This window comes from Lycorma delicatula, chromosome 1 (assembly GCF_047948215.1).
Source record: "Lycorma delicatula isolate Av1 chromosome 1, ASM4794821v1, whole genome shotgun sequence".
Lineage (NCBI taxonomy): Eukaryota > Metazoa > Arthropoda > Insecta > Hemiptera > Fulgoridae > Lycorma > Lycorma delicatula.
In genome coordinates this window covers 221891816-221919440 of record NC_134455.1, presented here as the reverse complement: position 1 = coordinate 221919440, position 27625 = coordinate 221891816, and the positions used below count along the sequence as shown (strand labels likewise).

The 27625-nt window shown below is 28.2% G+C and overlaps 1 protein-coding gene across 3 annotated transcripts in view; it reads left to right on the top strand.

The window, feature by feature from the left end:
- The first annotated feature begins 8739 nt into the window (after window positions 1-8739).
- Rhp (GTP-Rho-binding protein rhophilin) overlaps window positions 8740-27625 on the top strand; it is a 312084-nt gene continuing 293198 nt past the window's right edge. For 2 of the 3 annotated variants that reach the window (XM_075373148.1, XM_075373131.1), the window contains exons 1-2: window positions 8740-8873; window positions 22251-22632. In XM_075373148.1, the coding sequence (XP_075229263.1) occupies window positions 22477-22632 (156 nt within the window). In that variant the 5' untranslated portion in view covers window positions 8740-8873; window positions 22251-22476. Of the gene's footprint in view, window positions 9128-22250; window positions 22633-27625 lie in introns of all 3 variants that reach the window. The other variant, XM_075373139.1, reaches the window with a different exon arrangement.

Sequence of the window (27625 nt, the reverse complement as noted above, 5' to 3'; positions counted from 1 at the left end):
TTACTTACAGGGGGTTAACTACATTGAATCCTATTTATGAAATATAAATTTCTGGTTATTTTTTTTTTTGTAAATTTAATTAGGAGATAACCAAAATAGTAAAGATTCAACATTCATTCTATTGTTTAAAATACTGAGATAATGAACAACATATTTTTAGCTATTCAAAATATATGTTACTTTTTAATTACCAAGTCACACATTAAGTATTTTACAGTGCTGTGTTGTGATAAATTTGTGATGCTGGGATGGAGCGATGAATGAGTTTCAATTAGTCTTAGAGAAAAAGAGAGAAAATAAAAAAAAAGAAATATATTCCATACAGGGGAGGGGAGAAAGTAAGAAAAAAATCAAAACAACCCCTCCATTTTTTTGTCTGCTCTGAAGGTTGCCCTCAGGTACCTGCCATAGAAGAACATCAACCTCTAAGACCTTAACATCTAAGGCAGCATTTTCTTTGATTCAATAGAAATATTTATAAAAGATGTTTAAGTCACAAGGTGGTTCTTATCTTTCATAAATACACATTTACTTTTCACAAATTTACCTATAATTCTGTAAGTACAATTTTTTTTACTTGCTTTGTAATATTTTATGATATTAAAAAGAAAACCAGCTGAGTATTAACTATCAATAATATATATGTATGTATACGTATATATAAGGCAAAATGCAGTGATAATTTTACAAAATGAATATTAAGGTGTTGTATACATTTTTATATAATTTCAATTAAAATTGCCTGTTATAGTAAATGACATGTTGCCTTACTATATTATATTTTCTTGTATTTTACATATGTTCATGTTTATTTGTTGTTTTTAAAATAATTTGACTGATGAACATAGTCAGGTACTTCAGAGATCAATAATCCTAATTTCATCAGTATACATTAAAAACGCCTACTATAACTCCTACATAACAAAAGATAAATCTTAACTAAATCTATATTTAACTTCTAAAAATCTCAGCTACTCAGCTACTATAATAATTAAAGTTTCAAGTCTTTTTTTTTTTGTAGTTAATTCATTGCTAATTTTGTTTAGAACTACTCAATCTCTTGGAAATTTCATTCACTTTGATTTAATGACTGAATTAATAATCTTTTATAAACTTTGTAGTAATATATTTTTAAGTAATTTTAAATGTTAATATAGCATGTATCATAAGTCATGGTTTACGTAGTCTACATTTTTACACTTTTTGTTTTTCCACTTACAAAATGTGTTGACAACATCTTGTAAGTGAGCAACAGTGTAATTTTTCATAAAACCTAACTGTATTAACATTTTTATAATACTCTCTAAAGAAAGTTTCTATGTGAATCATGATAAAAGCCAAAGTAAAGTTAATGAAACATCTCTGCTTGCACAATCTAAACCAATGATGCTAAAATTATATCAATTTTACTAGTAATAAAATACTTGAGGTTATTAAATGATTCAAAATAGTAATGGATTCATGTATTAAATATGATTTAGTGAGATATATTTCCTTAAAACCTTAATACCAACCTTAATAAGGTTTTAAGGTTTCCTTAAAAACTTTTACAATAATAGTTATAATAAAAACAAACGTAAAGTATTAAGTTGTAAATGTAGCAAAGTTCCACTTCATTACATAAGACTTTGCTATGCCTATTTTGTATTGTTTAAGTGTAATGCACATTACTAAAATGTAATAAAACTCATTAAATTAATATAGCTTTTGCATCTGAAATCATCATTTCAAATCAAATCACAAGCAATCAATAAATATTTTTTTATGATTCAAGATTGCCAGCAAAGATTTTTGGATAAATTTAAATAAAAAGAGTAATTTCACCATATATTAGCAATATTACCAATTAGCACAAAAATTGAGTTTATCAGTATCAATATTATTGATACTGATAAACTCCAAGCAATGAGCTCGCCATCGGTCAACAGTAATATATTTCGATAATGTTACTGAATTCAAAAGATTTCTTTAAATGTTAGACTATGCTTTAGCATCATAGTTCAGATAACAGAACCGATCCAGGAATGGAGGTTTCAGCTTGAAAAAAATCGATTGTTGAATAGTTTGTTCTAAAGCAGCCATTTTCGAAATAAACGAATTTTTGAGTAGTTCTGCACAAGACCAACTTTTTGTTTATTTAATTTAGTTTTAATACTTTAATATTTTTTTTTTTTAATTTGGTTTAATATTACTAACAATAGATATCGCTGATAAAGTAATGAAAACATTCCAACTTGCAGCTTCATAATGAACCACGTTTCTAACTTTCCCTGCTCAAACTTTTTCAATCTTAAATTGATAGTAACTCAAGAAAAACTGAACCAATCTTCATCAAATTTTCACATGCACAACTTCAAATATATAATACTACAGCTTATCTAAATTTCAATGAAATTGATTCAGTAGTTTTGGAGATTTTCCAGCCACAAAGGTTTATACATAGGCCTATAAAAGGAAACCCCAATCTAAGTGAATGGTATTTTCATACTCCTCATACGTCAAAACGTAAACAAAATTCATTTTCACTCCCCCTACCATCATGCAACCGAAAATAATACCTTTCTTTCCTTTGAAACGTTGTTAAAAAAAAATATATATATATATATATATATATTTTTAATTTACACACACACATATATATATGTAAATTAAAAAGTTTTATAAATCTTTTTTTATCTAAAAAAAATTGTAAAAAATAGTTATAAAACTGTAATTATTGATTCAAAATTTCAATTGAAAAAAATCCCTTTTGGCACGACGGAAGTCGGAGGTAGATTTCACCGGTGCTAAGTAGGGGATAAAAAATTTCCACCTTAAAATTAAGAAAAATTTGAATTTTACTCAATACGATAATGGTTGCATGTGAAAAAAAGTTTCACATGTTTACCATACGACAAGCCCCATCTTACAATTCCAGCAACATTTTGGTCCGTGAGGGTTGGTCATATCAAAAATTGTTTCAGACAAAAGTTTTAGGTAATGTTTAAAGGACTAACGACCACCTCAAACCCAATCGATACTGTGCCTATTAAGGTAGGTATGGTTTTTTGTCTTCGAAACCCCAGTTTTTTCTCCCCCTGGGTCAATGGTTGTTTATATCAAAAAACTTAGATAAGTTTCAGGCCCTTAACCAAAGAATAACAGGAACTTTAAACGAATTCGATATTTTGCTTAATAAGAAAGTTATAGCGATATTTTGTTTTTTTCGAAAAAGCTACCCTATTTCCACCCCATGGTCCGATTTTGGCCGTTAACGAACTTGACTGAGATTTTGGATCGAGTTATTTGTAGGGAACAATTTGAAAGTGACTGGCGTAAAATTACGACAGTTATCGTGCCAAGATGAAAGTGAAATATATATATAAATGTATATATAAACTTTTGAGCTGACGGTGGTTTTGGGTTCTGGGGGATGTGAAACGCAAATATATGTCGAAATTTTCCGGAAGTCGAATCATGGTACCCATTACAATAGCTAGCTTTCTTATGAAATCTACCTAATAACATGGGGAAATATTTTAAAATTTATGTTCAGTCTTAGTTAATTCTAAAAATTAACAAGTTTTATAAAAATCTATTTGGTTATGAAAACATTCATTTTATGCCATTTCGAAGAAAGGAATCCGAACAGATTTATGAAAGCTAGATAAGCAAGCAATTCTTTTATATAAGATTCGTTTTGTAAAAGTGATTTACAATTTTGGTTTCAAAGTTTTACGACGACAATTTTTTGTTAAAAAAAAAGATAGATGAATGAATACAATATTAAGTCGCTTACGATAAACATATGCATTTGACGTAAATATGCTGACAGTGGCGTTTTATAATTAATACTTTAAATACAATATGTTTCTTTAAAATTTAACTTAAATGAAGGTTAACTTCCTACCGTAGATATATATTACCGAATTCAGTATGATTCTACATACTCCATACCAATTTTGTATATTTGCTGTACTATCTGTCGACAACAAAAATTACGGTTGGACTCATTAGATCGTGTTCTTTGATCTGAGTACAACGGTAGTTCATTCAGCAACAGTCACATCTTCTGATCTTCGCAAATTGATTTGTTTTGCACTCCAGTTTTACAAGACGTGTTCTAAGTTACCGTATTACTAACGCGTAAGCATGTGCACATGCATAATCTATGAATAAAGGTGACATAGTAAAGTCCCGCTAAAACATGAAAAATTCGCGTAAGTCAGTTCACAGTAGTGAAAGTAGAAGTTTCATTTATAGATTACCACTTTAAAAACCGGCCTCACCTGTAACAGAAAGCCTCTGTCCTCGATAATCACCTACGCAAAAATCCAACAATTCTCATCGGCTTATACACCAACAAAATTAATAGAGTCCTTCACAATTATAATCTTCAAAATGCCTTGTTTCATTTCTTTAGCTCTCGTTAAAATTAGTAACTGAATCTTAGTCGTTTGTAAGCAGAAAGTCATGAAATGAGCTCAAAAACTTTATACATTTATTTTAAATGTTGATTAACCTTGTATAAATATATATCAATACTTTTTTAAGTAAAACTTAGGTTTCATTTTTACTGATTTCTTTTTCTAATGACATCGATTTGCATTAACTTCAGTGATACTATTAAAAAACTATTTCAGAAAAGCGAGTAAGCAAGTTAATTGCGACTTTAATTCTGCTAGACATAAATTTGTGTTTTTTTCAGTGTCTTACTTTCATGCATACCGAGATATTGCTATGAAATTTAATCTGCATAAAGACTGGGCAGCACGGAAAAGTGTATCAGACTAACTGTGAAATAGAGCCCATTTCCGCTTTAAATGATTATTAGTTATTAAATAATAATAGTAATGAATTGTTTAGATAATTAGACAATTTCACGATGAATAGGGACACGGCACTATTCATCATTGCTAAAATAATATAATAATTAAAAGTAATATTTTTGAAGGACTATATAGTCGGTTTTAATTTGCTGTTCTGTGATTCTGTAACATTATTTAACGTCCTAACAGATTGTAAAAACAATGAGCGGATAAAAGTGTTTAGTCAGACTAACCAGAAAAAATAAAAAAAATAATGACATTTCATGTCTGAACTAGGGATATCTTGAATTCAGGTTATGTAAAATCATAAATTTAGATAAAAAAACTTGCATGAAAAAAGCCAATTTGTATACGTTTTCAGGGGTCACACACGATTACTAAAAATTGAATTTTTTTTTGTTTTCAAATTCAGCTAAAATTTTATCTACAAAATTTTGATTTGAAAGATTTAAACTTACGGTAATTTTTTTTTAGCAGTCAGAAAGTTTAGGAACGTTTGAGAAAAGCTTTAGTTCTTCAATTGATTAGGCTAATTAGTCGCATGTATATAATCTTGTGCGATTGAAGAAGATAAATTATTCAAATATCGATTAATTTTTCACGGTTTAATTAGTACATTATAACCTTGAATTATAATTATCACTAAAATTCAATAATTCAATTAGCAGGTGTTAATATTTTGATGTCACATAAAAAAAAAAAAACTAAAGTAGAATTTTTGAACTGATTCAGAATATTTATTGCTTGTTTAGTTGACTGTCATTAAATATTTAAAAGATAAATACATATGAAAATAATTAAATGATGAGGTAATTTTTGTAAAATTTTCTTCAAGACTATTAAAAAGTAATTTAACACTGAAAAAAAAACTTATATCTTTTTTCGGTTAAGCAGTTATTTTTATTCTACGTTTTTTTTTAATGATTACAAAGCGTAGCACGATTTCCAATTAAAATGGCGATTATGAACAATCTATTAAAAATGCTATGAAATAGGCAAAAATGGGCAGCTGGTGGAAATCTAACTCAAAACGATTTTGTTAACAGGTATGAGAGTGGGTCATCAATTAACTAAGATGTATCATTGAGAAAACATTTATCATAGTGGATAAATATTATTTGAATTTTATTACTGCGGAAGTTTTACTCCATAGAAAAATCGAATAATACCCTTTTTTTGGTAACGCCCAGTTCTATCTCATGTTTTTATACCTTATTTTTTCCAAACCATATCTTTAAGATTCTATGATTAAAATACACTGATATTAAATTTTTGTGGGTGAAGTAAAACTATTCTGAGTGGAACTATATTGATTGGAAAACAAAGTATCACAAAGTTAATTATGACGTAAGAAATGGAGGAGATTAAAGTCTTTTTTAGCATTTAAAAACAGTAAACACATATAATAGTAGAAAATTAAATAATGTACTTACTCGCGTAATTCAAGCACTTTTTTGAAAAACATTTTTTGACTAAAATTAGGCGCGTGATTTATGCGAAAAAACGATTTTACATAGGTTTACAATGGAACTAAAATGTGATAATCGGTGAGAAAATGATATTTATTTATTTAACTGAATATTTTATGTTTTGAATATTTAAAAAAATACTGTTTAAAAATTCAGGTGCTTGAATTACGCGAAAATATGGTATTTAAAAATACTAAATAATAAAAGAAGAACAAAATAAATAACAATTCAGAAGGCGTTAAAAAAAATTATTTAATTCCATATTATTTGTACACGTTCAAACGGAAATGTAGAAAATTTTAGGCCACTTTTTAATTAGTAATATTTAAAATCTCACTGATAGACGTTATGCTGTAAAATAAAATTTGAGTTTTTAGTTAATTTTCGTAAAAGAAAATATTTTAATTCTATTTTAAACAGAATGATGGAAAGCTGTTTTAAGTGGGGCAATAATTAGCAACGAAAGCATAATAAGGCCTTTGGTAGAAAAGAATACTGTTATAATATGTATATTTACGTTTTTTCTCACATTCTGAGGAGCCCCACGAGACGACAAGCAAATTTTTTATCTCGCTTTAATTTTATTCTTCGAAAGATCAGTTATTTCTAACAATATTACTTACCAACATATTGTTAAAAATATGATAGTTATCAAATGAACATTCGTTTTGTAATACGGTTTCGGAGGAAATAATAAAATTTATTTCATAAGAGGGAAAAAAGAAAACCAACTCACGGGGCGCTAGTTGGCAGTCTATACGAAACGTGCAAACGTCCGGTTTTAGGACGTTTGCACATTTCGCATAAACTACCAACGTCCGGTTTTCCGGACGTCGCATTATATGTGAAATGTGCGAATGTCCTGACTATAAAGTTAAAATAATAATGAAAGGTTCTCAGACCTTTTTTTAAACGTCGGCTTTTTGAAGGGCACCAAATTGAGGGTGTAAGTCGATTATAATTTTTATAACAATTAAAAAAGAATAGTGCCTTTGATTAAGTCACTTTTTTTACCTATTTTAATTTTATTTCAATTTGAAATTATAAAAAAGGGTATGATAAAATCACGAAGATGCGAAACTTGCTTTTTAATAAAAATCTCAACGAAAAGAAAGCATTAAGGTACCATTATGAATCTGAGCTAAGTTTTACTTTGATTTTATCATTATTTCGCCAAGAAAAATCAATATTAAGCAATGAAAATGACAAAAAAAATGTTCAAATTGTCTTTGTAGAAAATGTCATTTTTTATTTTTAAAATCTTCTACTGGGTAAAACTTGCAAGGGACTCCCAGAAGGAATTTCCTAAAAAAAAAAAAAAAAAAAAAAAAAATGAATCGTCGTAATCGATCCGTTTGTTTGGTGAAGATCTTTAACAAACAAAAAGCATAATCGAGTACAATTGAGACCCTGCTACTTTTTTTAAAGTCGGATTAAAGATAAAATGAAAATTATAGAAATAAAATTTTTGGAAGAAATAGTTGACGAAATGATGAGACCAATATAGTTAATAATAACTATAACGTTGTCTTCGTTTCCAATACACATTAAATTATTTATCTAAAATTTGTGTAGTATATACACAATTCAATTATTAGTTCAAATGAATTATTTGAAATTATTTTCAAAACAATATATTTTTAAATAAACAAAATGCAGACAATTAATTCATGCCATATGAACAAATAATTTCAAAATCTAACCAATTTAGCAACTACATTGTTAAATAAAAGTTGAAGAGTGAATAGGAACAAATAACAAAAGAAATAAAATCAAGAAAGATTAGTAAATCAAAGAAGATAAATGGCCAGTGACTAAAAAACGCAGTAATTTAAAGCTAATTTGTTTTTTGCGTAAGCATTTAAATAAACAAAAAATTACCGACCACGAATTTACTTTTTCAGTTTTTAAGTATTTTACGTAGGTTTTATACACGCCACAACTAAAATGTAAATTTTATTAATAAATATCTAGGCTACGTTAATATTGTGGAAACATTTCACTACAAGATTATATAATATATAAAATAATATTTTGTAACAGCGTACTTTTAAATTAACATACCCCAACGATTAAATTTGATTACGACGTATTTTAAATTTGCTTTAGCCATATAATTATATATATATATATATACATATACGTGCGCGCGCACGCATGTACGCACAAACACACACACGCATACACAAGAAATGTTTAATAATATACTATAATGTTTACAAATTAATTTCTTTTATTTCTGAAAATATTTTTAATATAAAAATTTAAATTACGTAATGTATTTTTCTTAAAATAACGTTTTTGTGTAAAAATGTAACATTATGTTAAAAAAAAAAAAAATAGATAAATGAACTAATAGATCAGTTAATAAAAAAGTATAATTTACGTCGATGCATTAACTACAACTCCTTTGTGATGTACTGTATTAATATTTAGTGGGAAGGTAACTGTTACATGGTATCCAATACTATCAGTCACCTTGTTACTGCGCATGCGTTTACCTGATAGACTCCCTTTATGCTCATACAGTCGTACGCTGCATACCGGCCCGACCTGTGTTATCTCTTGCGCGCCACACATACGGAATCCGTGTTTAGTAAGTTTGTTTTGTTTTCATCTTTTATGATAACCTGATTTATTCTCTGTGATTTACGTATGGTATTATATTAATTAAAAGAGTGTAACATATTATTGATGATTGTTCTAAAAAATAATTCGGTTTAGTTTTAGAATATATTCAACTGATTTCGACATTTATGTATTTTTTTAAAAAACTGAGAAGAATAAAAAGGACGTTGTTTAACATCTTAACATGCGCTTCCTTTACCAGCTACATCTACTGCTTTGCAGGTAAAGAGTCGGGTATCTATGAATCAGAATTATAAATGCAATACAGTTAATTAAAACACATTTTAATATCTTAATCTCCTGTTTTTTTTAAATTATTATTTCATTATTTTAAGCAGCTTAAATGTCAACGTAATGGCTTTATTTAGCATCCTATGTAAACTGGCTAATATATTTGTTTATAAAATATGATATTGTATTATACATTTTATTATTAGAAAAGATATATTAATTAACGATGTTAATTTTTTACTTTTAGTTTAACCTCTGTTCGTGAGTGACTAAACATATAAATATATATATAATTTTTTTTTTTCATAAACGAATTATGTCTTTAATTTTTTTCTATTAATAACGAAAGTAAATGGCGATTCATTAATTTTTTTTTCGAATGAACATAGGATATGAATTTAAATATTAGAGTTAAACGTTTTGTTATTACAATAATAAAAAGAAGAATTATTCTAATCAAAAAATTCACTCTTATTTTAAGTGAAGAGCCGTATCATATAGGTGTTAATTCATTTAGAACTCCAGATACTTATCTGAAGAGACTTTGTATTCTTCTTCGTAAATTGAGATCAATCCTCTGAGCACCGCACGGTTCGTTCGCTAAAACATTATTTCATTATTCTTGTAAACGATATAGTATTTAACAGTATTCTACTAATGGCAATTAGGAAATTATTTGATATAAAAGAATGATAAAAATTGTATAAATAACCGTTTCAAATGAACAGTTGAAATCAATTTACTAAATAAACATTGTTATTTCTTCTTCTTTTACTACTAGTAACGATAAAATGCATATTATTACTTGAATACATTTCCAGAAAGACACAGTATCTTATAAAAAAAAATGATGCAACTTCGTTATCAATTAATAAAACCGCAATAATCTACACAAGGATGCCAGTCAAAATTTTGTTAACATTGAAGTATAAGTAGCTTAAAAACAGGGACGTAAATTGTGTAAAAAATTTTAGCAATGTTGTCTACTACAACTTTGGACTTTTTTCAGCGTAAAATTTCCTTTATCTTTATTTGTCGAAACGAGAGAAGTAAGAACAAACTACTAAACAATTTCAGAGTAGCGATCTACCGAAAAGAATTGAAATTAATGAAAAAATTAAATAAATTGAATTAAATGTGATTATTAAATAAATGCATAATATTTTATTCGGGTATGAATTTTTTAAGAACATTACTAGTTTACAGAGTTTAGTGTAGATATTAATACAGATCTTTTTTCCGAGCAAATAATGATAGTTGCGTGATCTTAAATCATTGTAATTACGATCCGTCTCCGGGAGGGCTGCATATAGAACCAAAGAAAAAATTTCATCATAATAACATTTTTATAACGCTTTGAATACATTCATGTCTTAAGTAACATATTCCTTATGACTAATATTTCAACAGAAATAAAATTTTGAGTAGCAATCGTATACTAGAACAGTCTTATATAACATATATACATTTATTATCATTATTGTATTATTATTTCAGTACGGTTAGGAGTAATTCAAAATTTAAGAATACTTTATTTTTCATTTTGACTATCTTATTTCAGTTTAAATTTTACGATTTACAGTCAAAGATAATGTAATATTTCACATCTAAAATTAAGCCTCACATGATTTATAATCTAATTTAGTTGTTTTCGCTTCCCTTTAAGATATAAAGAAGGTGGGTACCCTTTACAACCCTTCCTTTTCTCTTTCATACTTCGGCTATTTATTTTCCGGTGAAGTAAAAAAATATTTATATATATATATATATATATACATTCAAAAATAAAAGATTATGAAAAATTTTTGTTTTAGTAACTAAAATCTGCAATTTTTTATCATTAATGTTTTCATAGTAAGGAATCTCAAATTCGAATGAGATTTCGATCAATTGAAAGATATGTAGTCTATCTAAAATTTCCTTTACATCGGTTTCGTGATTCATGAGTTTTCGTTTGATAAAAAAACTCTACTAGATATATTGTCTATTCATAAAGCCAAAATTTTTATTAAAGAATTCACGGATTCAGAAACAACATAAATCAATGAAACAATTTCACTCGATAATTTTTCCAGTTACTGTTCTTGCCTAACCCGGTACATGTAAACGTCCTTAAAAACCGGAATTTATCTGAATTTTGTTATTAAGTGATATTTCAACTATAGGCTATAAATTATTACTTAATTATTCTTATTGTTATTAATTTTTTCGGAATTATTTTTGATGCTTTTTATATAAAGTAATTATTCTTTCTTTGTTCTAAATGTTATAATATAAAGTTTAATATATTTTCAGGATTAATTAATTTTGTAGAATGGTTTTGTAGAATTTACTTTTAGGGTGAAAATTTAGTAACTTTTTTTTTACAGCTGATTACAATAATGAAGCCATTTTTTAATCTACTAAAAAAAAAATAACAAGAAAAATTTTGATTTCGACGCGACTCTTATTTATGTACGATAAAATCTTTTTTATCCAGTGCACCATTTCTATGTTTTATTTTAACGCAGAAATCAAGAAAATTGTTTAGATAATTTATATTAAAAAACAGAAAGTATAAGTATAAGCAGTACATATGTAAACTGATTTGAAAAAAAACTCGAGTTCTTATTGTGTATGAATGTATGATTATATAAAAGGTAAAAAATAATAATACCGCATTCCAGACAACCTTAACTTACTTTTGGTAGTACTGTCTTTACATTATTTTTCAAAATTTCTTTTTTATTATATTAAGACGAAATTTCTCACCTTTTCAAAAATTTCAAACGACGTTTTTCAAACAGTCAAACTTTCTGTTTTGTAGCCTACCCATGTTTTATGAAGAATTGAAATTATTAATAATGACTTACAAACATTGCCAAGAACTAACTTTTCCGATTTTTTTTTTAAATTTGACGTCACAGAATTAATAAGTTGAAGGCAGTTGGTTTTTCATATGGCGACGACTTCAAAACCTTAAATTAAAAGGTTGTTTTTTATTTATAATCGTTTTTCTTCGGAGTACAGTTTTATTTATTTATTATTACTTTTGTTTATCCTAGTTGAATTCACTGAATGACTGAACTATGGTAAAAGGTTGTTTATTTCTTCATTAAATTACATTTATTACAGCGACCACAGTTAACATGAACTACATTTATTATAACACTGCTTTAGCAGCATTTTTAGCCTTAGCCACACCCTAACCTACCAGTTGGTTTTAGTTATTCTTGTCCAACAAAAGGTGACTAGTTCTGAGACAGCGGAATTAAACTAACCCCCCAGTGAAACTTATTGTATTTAAGCTGCTTAGTCAAAGATATTCTTACTTAGATTTGAATCTGGATCCTGAAGTGTCACAGACCAGATATAATATCAACGAATTTGCTTATAAAAGTTTTTAATTGAAACAAAAAAAAAAATCCTTTTAATTTTTAGTATACAAAATAATAATAAATTGCAATTTCTTATTTAATTAACGTCACAATATGCTTTATTTTATTAATTTTCTCTATAATTATAAACAAGGTTTTTGTCGGTAAGAAAAATAACACTTGATCCTTTGATAGTGTATCGTGAAAGATGGGAGACAGTAAACGGTTTAGAGTAAAACAGAAGAACTTGTAAGGAAGTAGCTTTCTTTTCATTCCAATTAAATATATGTCTACTTTCTTCAGTTTTTTAACTTTACTAACAATTTTTAAATTAAATCTATAGAGTATATTCGTGAATATTTTAATATGGTTGCCAAGATTAATTAAAACTAATTTTCTATCAGCATCGATAGTGAAATAAAAAAACTAGTACTGTTTTCACATTAGTTCAGCAACGATTTCTGCACGAATGAGCAAGGTCAGAAAAAGTTAAATGTAAAAAAAAATAAAAAAAATAATAGTATAGCATTTTAAATATCACTGTAAATAACAATTCGCTATCTAGGATATTAAACGTTGGATGATTCTCTAGATTTGTATTCTCTGGATATACCTAAAAAGTAGACCATAGGTTACTTATAAATCAGATAACACTGTAGTCGACCAATCTTTACTAATTTCATTTCTTATTATTCTGTGAGATCAGAACTAATCTTACTGTAAAGAATTCTGGAAATGGGAACCATAAAATCTCTTTACAAACACACGCACTCAAACCAAACATGCATACACACACACACATTATTATAATCATTAACGATCACATGGACATACAACACACATTGCACAGTTTAATATGGGACCCATTTGAGTTATTGAAAGAAAAAAATGCTGTTCTATTTCTCCCTATCGGAAGTCACTAATACTGTAAGGTTTCTGAACCCAAACAAGTCTACGCCTTTCATGTGACTATTAAGTTACAACTTGCTATGAAATATACGCGTATATATATATATATACACACACAGACTAGGGTATATTTTTTTCAGTTCCTTCTCTGTTACTGTTCGCTTCATTATCTTTTATAACATTAAGAATAAAAAAATGACTTATCTGAATAATCATTACAGAAATTTAATGACCATAATAATTTAAATTTCTTGACGTATTTATTTTTTCTATTTCATATAATACTTGTACAGTACAGAAGAATGTATAATGGTATGAAATAGTGCTCCTGTACTTAAATTAGTAAACATTTAAGATGTTATATCGGCAAATTTTTATCTATACTCGTGACAATATAAAAAAAAATTATAATATGCGGTTGGTTAATTCATCAATATTTATATTCTTAACAGTGTAAAATAAATTAATCTATTCTAACGATGCTCATACGCTTGTACTGTATAAATTAATTACAAATAATATTACTTTACAATTAATTTTATTTCGAGTAGTCAGATTAGCTTATTTTAAGTGGATTATTACTTAAAAGCTGTAAAAATGATTTTAAAATACATTTTTGCAGACCGTCTTGATTTAGTGGTTAATACGCAGGATTTTAAATCGGCTGCTGTTGGACAGATTTTGCGCAAGGTTCTGTAATTTTTTAATCCGCCATTCCTTTCATGTCATCTATTCCTCATTAAATACTTTTGTATATGTGCGTATCATGTTGGATATGAAGTAATAACATTTACAGTCCCAATATCGAATAACGTCAATATTCAGTGCGTTGCAAGTGTAGCAAATCGTAAACTTACCGGTTTACGAGTACTTACCAGTTATTAGTAAATTTGCCAGTTTACTAATAAGTGCGCAGAAACAGAATAGCATAATAGTTGTTGCACTTTATGTTGAGGGTATCAATGTGGCTCTAGGTTATTGCCATGTTATTTAGTCTGACAGTAAGGTACAAATAGATTAAGCTATTAATATCTTTTTTTGCTTCGCCTTAAATCGATCGGGTCCGATTTTACACGATCTTTCGTGCATAGCCAGACCGTCATCATTTGTCTCAAATCTCACCTAAGGAAAAGAAAAAAAGACGAGCATGCAGTAAAGTTTGCACATGTGTCTTATAGAGTGCCGTGTATAAGCAAATGAGTAATGAATTTTGCTTCTGGTTTTAACTTTTGCCTACATATTATATATATATATATATATATATATATATATATATATATATGTCGGAGAGGCGAGGAGATTTGTCAGGGATTCAACGTTTTGTGCTTCACTCATTCCCACCATTACAAGTGGAGAATATATAAGATTACAATAAAGTTCAATTAATAAAAATGAGTAGATAACTCGTACAATGAAATAATTACAAATGATAATTATCACTTATCAATAACTCAGTAGCACACGAATTACAATATAAGATTAATTCAATTTAGAATTCAAATAATATTAAAACAACTTGCGATAGACCGAGGCTCAGGGAAATAACGAATTCGCGACCACCAGGACGTCTGTTCGATCTGGGTTCCAAAGCAAGACTACCCTTTCTCCATATTCTCAAATAATATACCTATTGCATATTTCCTTTTCCTTATTAATTTTATGATACTCCTATCGTCCTGGGATCCCGACTACGTTGACAACCATGTGCCTACCTAGGCCTAAGCCTACCGCAATAAAACAATTTAAACCTTATTTTACAAAACATTACAAGTAATGGTACATTTCTTAAAACTACTAAAAATACAGATATTCTAAAGAATATTCTCATCGTTTTGTCGGAAGATACTCCACTGTACTTTATTCTCCGACATATATAAAATTAAAAAAAAAATGGAAATGGAAAAAATTGGAATTTTTCGTCTATATATACATAAAACAATCTCTTACTACACTTTAATGACATCCGTACATATTTTTTGTAGTACTACTTAACATTACATTGCTTTTTAACCTATGTAGGATTGGGATGTGCAGAGACTGGGGTTTTTTCTTCCTCTTTTTAATCTACTTGCTGTGTTAGAATTAGTTAAAATGTTTTCGTATTACAAGTTTGCTGTCTGGCCTGAGCTTTGAATTAACAACTAAATGAGTAAAAACTAAATGTACGACTTGCCAGGTGACCCCGGCTATGTTAAATATCTCATCACAGTTGATAAGTACGTATTGTCAGTGTTTAGGATGGTTAGCATTTTCAAGGTGGCTAGCTTCTTTGAAATTGCCATTACCGTCACCTTTATATTTCCTTCATAGTATTTACCTTTGGCTTCAAAATTTTAAACTATTATAAGATAAATTATGTTTTTAATACATTTATTAAAGTTCTTTTATTTAAAAAATAGCAATAATAATAAACATTTTTTTATATTATTATTTAACTATGTTGGTTTTATACGGATTTGAATGTTAGACAGTGAATAGCGGTGTAATTTGGTGGTTGGGTTTCAATTAACCACATTCAGGATGATCAGCCTAAGTCTGTACAAGACTATACCTCATTTACTCGTCATACATGCTATACTCATCTCATTGTGCTATTGGGGAGTTGCTTATTGTTCACTAGTTGAGCATATTGCAATGTACACATTAGAAATATATATTCGTATTATTATATTACATATTTTTTATTTACTTTTATTGCTTTGCGTTTAAATGAATAAAAAACAAAATCGTTAGCGTAAAAGTAAAATTATACCCAAAATTAGCTCGTTTTCGATATTTTAAAATCTAATAAGTTTATAAAAGTTTTAAGAAATTCTTCTAAAAGAATTAATTACACCAAGTAGTCATATTTTCTCTTCATATATTTCGTGATAGTACTCTTGTGTACCGTTCAAAGTGCAGTGTTACCTACGCAGGGAAAAGTATAACATGACTTCCGGTTGAATTTAGCTTTGTGATAAAAATACGGTAATTACTTTGCATGTGTAGTTTTAATAATCTTTGATAATTATTAGATGAATGTGAAATTCTCATTAAATAATTACTTTTAATTAATCATAATGAAATTATTGTGATTTTTATGACGTTGATAGCATCTTTAGCTGTATTAAAAAACGTCATATTTTTTTTGTACATCCGTTAAAAAACTTAGAGTAAGTAACAAATTTAAATCCAAAATTAAAGCCAAAAACTCAGTGAAATTTGATCTATCCATGTATTCCTTTACCTTTGAGGCAAGAGTCTAAAAGTAAAACAAAATGTATTTTTGAGGCTGTCTCAAAAGTACGCCCAAAATTACAACTTTCTTCTCATGATATAAAAGTAATTTTTTTTAGATTTTCTGATTTAATACGTGATACGGTCAATCATAACACACATTGGCAATGAGTATTAGAAGAGGAATAGCAAGATAGCAATGAGAATTTTGGTGTAAACGATATTAATGTTTTCATATCTAGTAATGTAAATGGAAAAATAGGAAACTAAAAAAATCTTTTAAGTAAATAATTTTGATTTTTTTTAAGTATGTTTTTACGATTCATTGTTTTCTATTCTTTTCTTAAGCGATATATTTTAAGGCGATAAAATATCGTTTTTTGTCAAACATTTTACAAAAAATAACCCCCCATTCAAAGATTAAAAGAATATATAATTAATAATGAATGTTCATTAATTTTTGAGTATTGTATTTTCATCATGAGGGAGTCTATAAGAATAGTATAATGAATCATCGGCAGCTGGAAACGAGAGTCCACTTTTGTAATGTCATACAAAATACACCGCTCATAGTTTGACTTCCTTCCACTGGTGTTATTCTTTTTTTCTACCTTTATTCTCTTAAACAGGCTGTTCTTTCTAGTTCATCCACCCTTTAAACTGACTTATCTTTGTAACAGTATAACAAAATGAAGGCTGTACGTGTTTAGAAATATAACGTTTAATAATAGTAGGGCTTTAGTTAAACCTCACCCAAATGGATCCAGATTAACTGAAATAAGTTACGTCAAATTATTTTAAATGATACAATCAAATGGTATTTTAATAATAAAATAAAAATATATTTTAAACTTGGCTGTGAAAGTAACAGATATGTTTATTATAAAACCTTAGTAAATTAAACTGCTATGTCAGGAAATTATCTAAGTTATCTTGCAAAGTAAAAATTTGGTTGTAAGCGAAGCCCTAGGCATAAAATTATTATACATAATTTTTTTCTGTATTCTTTAGATCAAATTTTATATATTAACAATTAGGTAACTTTTCCACCGGTTTAATATATTTTTTGAGTTGAAGTTGAGTACTTTATAACTAAAAGGTTACATTTTTTTAATTAGCTAACAAATATTAAACCGTACATCTTTTATTCCAGTAAAAAAAAATAGAGATAGTCTTTTCTAAATGGATCAGCAATAAATCCCTTAGAAATTTCCTTAAAAATATTGTACTAATTTTCTTCACAAAAGATCATATTTAAAAATATAATGCATGAATTTCAAAGACTTTTGCCATATTATAAATTTGGAAAAAAGATTATATATCCATTTATTTTTGGATTTTAAGTAAAATTTTAGTTGACGGTTTTTGGGCATAATTTTTTTTTTTAACTATTCCAACTAGTTAGCATAGGTCTTATTTGTAACCATAAATTATTGCGATTCTAAAAAATTATTAAAGCTACTTCAGACAGTTTTAAATAATGACAAGGCTTCGTTTCCTCCCCATTTATATTCCTTTAATTATGATACTATAACATTTTTAAGCCAATAATTAACTTTGTTTGTCTCTGAAGCTTTATAAGCACTTATATACAAACCATTAATTTATAGTCCTTATTTTTGTAGTTATGTAATTTTCCTTTCTTTCCCTCCTCGCATTAATTCGTAGCTGATTTATTAATTTCATTTTTTTTTTAATTTCTAATTAGAATTTGATATTATTTAGTGGTAAAATTCTAACCTACCGGGTTGGTCTAGTGGTGAACTCGTCATCGTAAATCAGCTGATTACTAAGTTGAGAGTTCTGGGTTCAAATCCTAGTAAAGGCAGTTACTTTTATACTAATTTGAATACTAGATCGAGGATACGGGTGTTGTTTTGTGGTTGGGTTTCAATTAACCACACATCTCAGGAACGGTCGACCTGAGACTATACAAGACTGCACTTCATTTACATTATACGTATTATTCTCATTCATCCTCTGAAGTAATAGTAACGGTGGTTCCGGAGGCTAAAGATAAAAAAGAGAGTGGTTAAATTCTCAGTACTTTTATTACATTTTTGATTAAAATACCATTTAGTGAAACTAATAAAAGTGTTATCTTTACTGTTATAATTTTAAAATTTTGTTAAACATTGTATTATATAATTTTGTCTTAGCAACTTGATTTATTTCATTAATTTTTATTTAAACTTCCATGTTAAGACTAGCACGCTGTATACGTAATATTTACAGATTAAATACTATGTCTATAATAAACAAAGTGTTTAATCTATAATCTGAATATTTTTAAAATTTAACCATATAGTAAACCGTGTAAAAGCTTAATTACAGATTTGCGTTTAATTTTTGATATGTTAAACTATAAACACTAATATGTAATGGAAATTAAACACATAGGCCTTCGAATTGTAAAAGCATTGGCAGAAGAGATGCTATAAACTTAACTTCGAGTATTAGCTTTTTACATAAAATAGTTGAAAGTAATTGAAAACATTGACATCGCCAGTCTTACATTGAGCCGAGAGTCGATATTTTCAGTTCACTCCATTGATGTGAGAAGAATGCTGACACTTTTGTGATTTGTGCTACTGAACAAATATCTTTTACTTATAATAGTTCCTATGATAAGTAATTAACTGGTCGTTATAAAAAATAAATTTTAAAAAATATATAGTCTTTGTTGTCTTTTCTTTCTAGAGTTTTACTTCCTTGTACGAAGTAAATAAAGGAAGTACTGTGATCGCAAAACAAAATTCTGTTTCCAGATTTCAACGGAAATATCTATTTTGACTATCTCTGAATCCATTTTGACTAGTTTTCGGCGTGACGTGTGTACGTAGTATGTACGTCTCATAAGTCAAAGACGATTACCCGTAGGATGTTGAAATTTTGGACTTAGAATTGTTGTAACATCTAGTTCTGCACCTCCCCCTTTTGATGGCAGCCGACTGAACCAAAAGTGTCCAAAAAACCCAAAATTAAAAAAAAATTGATTTTGGACTTTTTCTTAACTGCTGTAATAAACCCTCATTGAGGGATTTTCAACGATACCTAAGTGGTACTTATTTTCATTGGTTCCAGAGTTATAGCGAAATAAAATTTTAATTAGTGAAATATTTGGATCTTAGGGGAAGGCACAACGGTTTGAATCAGACTTCATCTTCTTTTTTTTTAATTTAAATATATTAATTTATTAATAATTATTAACCTCTTATTGTAAAACTTTTTATGATTAAATAATTCAACAACAAAAAAAGGAAAAAATACAGAAATTTTTAATGAAATAAAATTTTATGTACTTTTTCAAAAAATTTCAAAAAAAATGTGTAAATGTAATGTAATAAGCGTACAAGGAAGTCATGTGTTGTCCACATCAGATTTTTTTTATTTTATATCCACAATTTTTCTCTTAGATACATGTTTGCAATTTGATGTTATTTAAGAACATTTTGGAAACGAGGTCAATAATTCACTCACCGTAATATCTAAATGAAATTAATTAAACACTGTTTACCAATTCTAAAGTATTTTTAACCAAATATAAGCATAACATCGCTTAAAATTTTATTTTTAAAAATTTGCATCATTCAGATGTATTTCGCCCACTCGTTTTATAAGTTGTTAACATTGTCACCAATCGGCTATTACAAAAACTGTTCTTTGAGATGAAGAATCTGCATCTAAACGTTTACTTTGATTAAAACCCAATGTTACTAATGTGACTTGTTGTCACCGTCTCGGTGTGGGTCAGTCTGATGATTAAATTACAACCAGGTTACACCCTGTCGTTAATGTCGACCTCTAGACTATGTAAATAGGATCACATTTTATTCGTCGATGTGTTGATGTCGTCAATATATCATCTTTGCATTGATGTTAAGTAAAAATAGCAGTCTTGTAAGATTTGTTGGATCTAACTTATAACCTGCCTTTATAACATTGTTGACTGTTTGGTACTTACTCAGAGTAATAATAATAAAATAATGAGTAACTTAACTTATAAAATAATTTATTCAACAAATAACGAGAAAAATGTTTGTTTTTTGGTTGGAAAACGTAAAGTGAATTAATATTTCTGATTACATTTTGTTTCACTCTCGCGTTAAATTATCCAGCCTTCTTAACTTATACAACTACTGCTGTTTTTTACAGGTCAGTATCTTATAAGTTTCTGATCACTTTAAAAATGTTTATTTTTTATTCCTATTGTGTACGTTGCAGTTTATTCAGCTTTGGAACAATAAAGAGCCCACGGCCCAATGAGATGAGGATGATATATGTCACGTGTAAAAGAAGTGCAGTCTTGTACAGAGTTAGGATGACCATTCTTGAGATATGTGGTTAACTGAACTCCAATCACCGGTATCACCGGTACGCCGGTATTACCAGTACACCAGTTCCTACTGTCTAGTATTCAAATCCGCAGAAAAGTAACTAACTTTTACTAGGAATTGAATTTCAGAACCTTTGACTTCGAAAATCAGCTGTTAAACTGGTGACTTTACGACTAGTTTTCCGCTAGACATTCCGATCGTTTAAGAGAAGACCCCATATTATTTACAATTCAAGTTTCCATACTTTTTTTTATGAAAGCTAAAATCATAATTATAATTTTAAGTGTTTCAATGTATTTAACGACTGAATTTACGTAAAACAATTGTAAGGAATATAATAAAATTTAGGATGATTGTTACTCTTTCCTGTTATGATCAGAAAGTAATCTCTTTCTAAACATGCTAATTAATATTATCTTTTCATGCAATAACTAAAATAGCTTTAATGAGTATATATTTTGGAGTTTTTTTTTTTAATTTTAACACTACCGCTATTTTTAACACATTTTAATAATTAATTATTTGTCTTCTTTTCCCGATCTTTTTTTGTCATATTATTTTGAACTTTTCCTGACGATATTATACATTATCTATAGATGTAAAAAAGTTTTCAAAATTATATGTACCTTATTCACGTCTGAAGAAAATTATTTGTACGTTTCTGTAAACAATAAAGAAATAATTATAAATGTAAAGTTATAATTTTGGCATTTTATTGTTCTTTTTGTCACGGTAAGGATTTATCTGAAAGATGAAAGACATACGTTAATAATAGTAGTTTTTAACTGTTAAAACTATAAATTGTGGTAAGAGTTGTTATATATTACTGGCGCAATAATTGAAATAATGAGTACTCATCGGTTTTTAAAAATAATTATTTTCGTACTAATATTACAATCTACATAAGAAACTATTTATTTTTATTTTTTTATTACTAGATGTTATGTCATGGCAAAATATATTATTGGTTAATAACATAATTACGTAATAAAACTAAATAAGGTAATGATTAGTCAGGAACAAAGTATACAACATGTATTTTAACCAAATAAATTTACTGGTTATCAATGATTAATAATAAAAATATTAAATGAGCATGGAAATTTGTTTTTTTTTTATGACATAATAATAATTTTAATTTTAATATTAAACTTAATAAAATGAAAATACAATAAGGAAATAACAATACGTATTATATTGAGCTGATAATCTTCTTGCATAAAAGTACTACTTTAATGAAATAGTTGGTTTTGAAAAATTAAAATTGATTAATTTTTTTTAATTTTTGTTTTTCAGGTTGAATTTATGAACACATCACGTATTTACGAATGTTTGTGTATTTTTATTAATCGTTTTGTTAAAAAAAGGTTTTTACGTAACTAATTCTGATGATATTACTAAATAATTATGGTATAGATTATTTTTTATTATTATGAAAATATATGAGTGTTTTAGTGTCCGCGAGTGTATTTGTTTTGTGAAATATTTTGTGTTAATAAGTCGGACGATAACATAAAGTATTATGAGTGATATCACAGGTTCAAGATCCAGTCAGGAGGACGTTAGACTCCATTCAGATACCAATGATAATGACGAAAGTTATTCTGAACGTTCTGAGGATTTTGATTTCGATACATTTGATGACAGTAAAGAGCCTCCAAGCTTTGCATTTATCCGGGTGAGTTAAATAATATTATTAGTAATAGTGCGATAGTTTACTAATATTCTATCTATCGTATACTTTTAACGATAGAAGATGTAATAAATAAAAGTAAAGAGTCCAGGTAATTTTTATAACGTGTGATATGCGCAATTAAATTTAGAATATAACAAGTGGCTTTTAACGACGTTTGTATTTTCACTAATAAGATACGTCGATTCTGAAGATGAAGATGGGTTTCATCTATTGATGTTGTAAATACAGTTCTTTTCCTCCACTAACCGCATGAAAAATTTAATGACTGATCAAAAATTACATAAACACGCCATGAACGTAGACAAAATAAACTTAATTAATATTACTGTACATAAACGTTTATAGAAGTTGATAGGCCATAAGCATGCAGTATGTGATAATTTACGCATTGTATGACCTACATATCGTAATAGTTTACTTATAATATTGTAACAAAATTCAGCTGTTTTATGAGAATTAATTAATAATATTAGACTTTCTAACGCAAGATATATACGATTACGCACATAATATGGGAAATAGCTTTTAATAAAATAATAAAAGAATAACGAATATAAGCTTTTCTTCCACTTACATAACTTAAGTAAAATTAATTTTTTGCGGTAGGAAGATTGTAGTTGTTTAAAAAATATTTTATGTCTAAATTTAATTTTTGCTACATAAAATTCTCATTAAAGTATGGGTATTTATCTTTACAATTATAAAAAATTTGTTTTCAGTCTTTCATCTATCCGTATGAACTACCTGTTGGAAGCAATGCTTCAAACTGATGACACTACCGGCATTATCCACACGTCTTATTACGACTTAATAATTAAGGATGATACAGATTTATGAAACGGCTTGCATAAATAATACGTATCATGGGTTTGACAGAAATCAAAACCTGCATGATACGAGCACAAGTTTAAACCTACCGCAAGATATTTAAATCTCATTTTAAGTTTGTTTTCGTTAGAATTGTTAGAAAATGTTTTAACATATGAAAAATCAATAAAATAACGTTTTCTTTCGAATTTACGCAATCGCACTAACTTAAAATCAGTAACAAAAAAATGCAATTTTTGTAGTAATTCAAGTTTGCAGTACATACTTAAATGTGTACTGTAATCTTGAATTGAATTTTCACTTCAAGTTTACAAAAACTGAATTATTTTTTTTAATATGTGAGTGTCTACAAGGTATCGGTGTAAGTGTTCATGCCTCTATGCAGAATAAAAATAAAATGTAACAAACAAGCCGATTTCGGGGGGGCAAATAAATGTTACTCTTTTCAATACACCAAAAATAATGAGCCGAAGATTGACTCAACATGTGATTATCGATAAAAATCAGAACATCTAGACGCTAGACTAATGTAACAAGCAATACTTATCGTCAAACATAAAAACATAATTTCTAAGGTGTACATATTAAAATTATTATTTATATATTTGTATGTATAATTTATTATAATTCAATAATTTTGGCATCCAATTTTCTGATTATATGATGAGTAATTCGGGGGAAGATAAATTATTAACATAAAAGAATAATATGTATGCGTATTATTTGAGCTCATATGAGAACAAATACTCTAATTAATGTTTTATTTTTTTTTATAGATTTATATAATTTTTTTATTACAAAATCATGCATCCTTTTTAATATTTATTTTTATTCATATATTAACTGAGCTTATCCGACAATGTTGGCATAAAAAAAATATTTCACTAATTACTTGATTAGTCGTTAAGTATTATCATACCTGTCTGTTATATTTTTATGTGATTATTACTGTAATTAATAAAATCAATACAAAGGAAAGTTTTATTTATTGGTTTGTTATCAGCGGTCTAGGTAACATTTTTTTTAATAGACGTGGCGTTTTTTATCATTGTTCTTACGTGCGAGTTTTTATCGGCCAACTAATTCTTATCATTCCATTCAAAAAAGTTAACTGTGGGAATCCAGTAAGTGAAAAAATCAGTTTAAATAACCCTGCTATGTCAATATAAGCCTATTATGTAATGATCTCTCTCTCTCTCTCTCTGATGTGTGTGTGTGTGTGTGTGTCTGTTGTGTGTTTACCTATAAAGTAAATTATCTTGACTGACTCGTTCATCGGTGTCCAACAAAAACTATTGAAGATAAATTGATGGAAATTTGCGTACATATTCTTCTTATGGTGTAAGTGAACACTAAGATTGGATTTTTTGAATTCAAAGTTTAAAGGGTTAAAATGGAGTTAATTTACTTTTTTTTAATTTCTCGTTAGCAAATGAAGATATTATCTTGATTTTAGAGTTTGTAATTTTCATGTAAATATCTAAAAACCAATTTCCAGATTTTACGAAATTCAACCTTAAAAGGAGTGAATTTCCAACTATAAAACGAGATGTTCAGTAGATTAGAGCTTGCAAATACTCTTCAGACAAATATCTAAAAACCATTATCGGGTTTTTTTAATTTCGTTTTTTTAAGGGATGCGACTGGCCGTACCTGTTTCTGATTATTTAACTAAAACAATAAAATGAAAGTAAATAGATTTTTTTTTAAAAATGAGAAACGATGTACGGTCCCCTCCTAGTGGTGTTTGTCGAGTAACGATAAGAAGCGGGAAAAACATATTTTTACCCGTCCTTCGTATGGGTAACCAGCTATAACTAATATTTTTAAGATGGAGGCCGACTGTTTTGAAGCCCACATTCAAAGATCACTCAAAGTTTCGGGTCCTGTACTGACCAAACTGTTTCTTTGAAAAATGACAATACACTATATTTTTTGTAAATTTAACAGCATTTAATTTTTATTATCATTATTATTTTCAAGCATGAGTTTAATAAACACAACGGGATCCAAGAGGCAGATCCCTCTGGCTAGACGGGAAGGGTGAGCGAAGTCAGCCGTGACGGGAAGATATCTCCTAACCTCCATGGGAAATGTAAGTAACTGTATAGCGCGGGCGAAGCCACGATGGGGATGCTAGAAATTCATCAAAATTAATTAATTTAACGCACAAAATTTCGCATAGAATATTTAGATATTAATGGAGAATTGTTACCTAATACAATTATACCCATTGTAGGAGATGAAGCGTGTTTTATTCGATTTCTTTCTCATCTCGTGCACTATACACAGCTATTGGCGACTGAAGTGCATGAAATAATTGTGTCACGGGTAGTGGAGAATTGGGAGGAATTCTTAACTATGAGAGAAAATAACTGGGGTCACAACTATTCGAGCTGTGATGAATATTTCGTTCAAATGTTCAAAGGTTCAACTTATGGTGGATTGTGTTAGTTGGTAAGGGCTGATAAATTATTTCCATTTGTATGCAATGTTTACCACAATGAACTTTGAAGCGAACTTTTAAGTACTACTTTCTAAATGGCCCTTATCAGGGCCATATATATGTAAGCATTGGGCAACAATTTGTTTTTTATCGTACTTTCCTTCCTTATTTTTAACAAAAATTTACCGTTTTATCAGGATTTAATGAAAATCAAAAAGCAATATTCTTCATTAAATGATTTTTATTTATAAATAAATAGAAAATTTTGTTATCAAAAAAATATCGCGGGTGATGCCGTGACAGAAGAAAGCTAGTAAAAATGTACGTAAAAAAACATGTGAGTGATTCATAATCAACGCCTAGCAAAAACTATTGAAGATAAATTACTGAAAATTTGTATACATGTTCTTATTACGGTATACGTGCACACAAAGAAAGGACTTTTTGAAATTCGCAGTTTAAAGGATTAATATGGAGTATAAATGAAATTTACTATTTTTTTTTTTAATTTCTCGGTAACAAACGAAGATATCGTTTCGATTTTTGGTGAGAGTAATTTTCATGAAAATATTTAAAATATAATTTTTAGATTTTATGAAATTCTTGTTTAAAGGGTTAAAATGGATTTTGAATTTTTTTGATACCCGGCAATTTTTTTTTCAATTTTTTCAAGTAAAAAATTAAGATATTAACTAGATCATTGGTGTGTGTAATCTTCATGTGAATATCTAAAAACTAATATCTAAATTTTTCAAAATTCGACCTTGAAAACGATAAAGCAAGTTCAAAAGATTTGAACGATGATTGCAAATTTTCCCTATTTTCACTAAATGATTACACTAAATGAGATATTCATTAGATTTGGACTTGCAAATACTTTCTGCACCTATAAACTAACATCTATAAACTATTTTCAGGTTTTCTTTTGAATTTCGATTTTGGAAGGGGTGCGATAGTGTACGGCGCGGCGCCACAACCAACACAGCCCACTGCGGCTGTACTGTATTTACGTCGCAACTGGCTGCATCTGCCTCCAATTACTTGACTAAAACAGGTAGAATAAAAAATAAATTGACCGCGACGGGAAACGCAAGTAACCCTATGCGAGGGTAAAGCCACGATGGGGATGCTAATATATATATATAACTGTGTACATATTACGTATTGATTTGCATAAATATTGTATTAAAATTGCAGGTAGCACAGTATTCTATCCTCGTTATTCTAATTTTCCTCTATTCTTTTGTCTGTATTTACTAAAAATTGAACACTGATTATTGTCAAATTTTTTGTACCAGTGCAATTACCCCGATTTATCATAAATTACGAACAGTTTTGCTGAAAACTAAAGTAAGTAACCACTGATTAGCAAGGGAGAAATCGTTTCGGTTAAGTACATTGTAGTGAATTAAGGTCCTCAACGAAGAAATATGTGTGAGAAGTTTGGGACTAAAATGTTACACTAGAAATTTTACTTGAGAATTGAGCAAGATATTTTATGCAGCACCATCGGTACAACGGCCCACTAAGAGTTTCTTTCTCTGAACGTTTAGCTATTTTTCAGAGATATCGTGAACAGAGAGATTTCAGTCGTAAGAGATGTGATTTTAGGTCTGAATAAGGTTAACTATATAATATAAAAAGGTTTGCCGAACTGACAAAAAAATTGTATTCAACTTGGGGAAAGAACACAATGTGAAA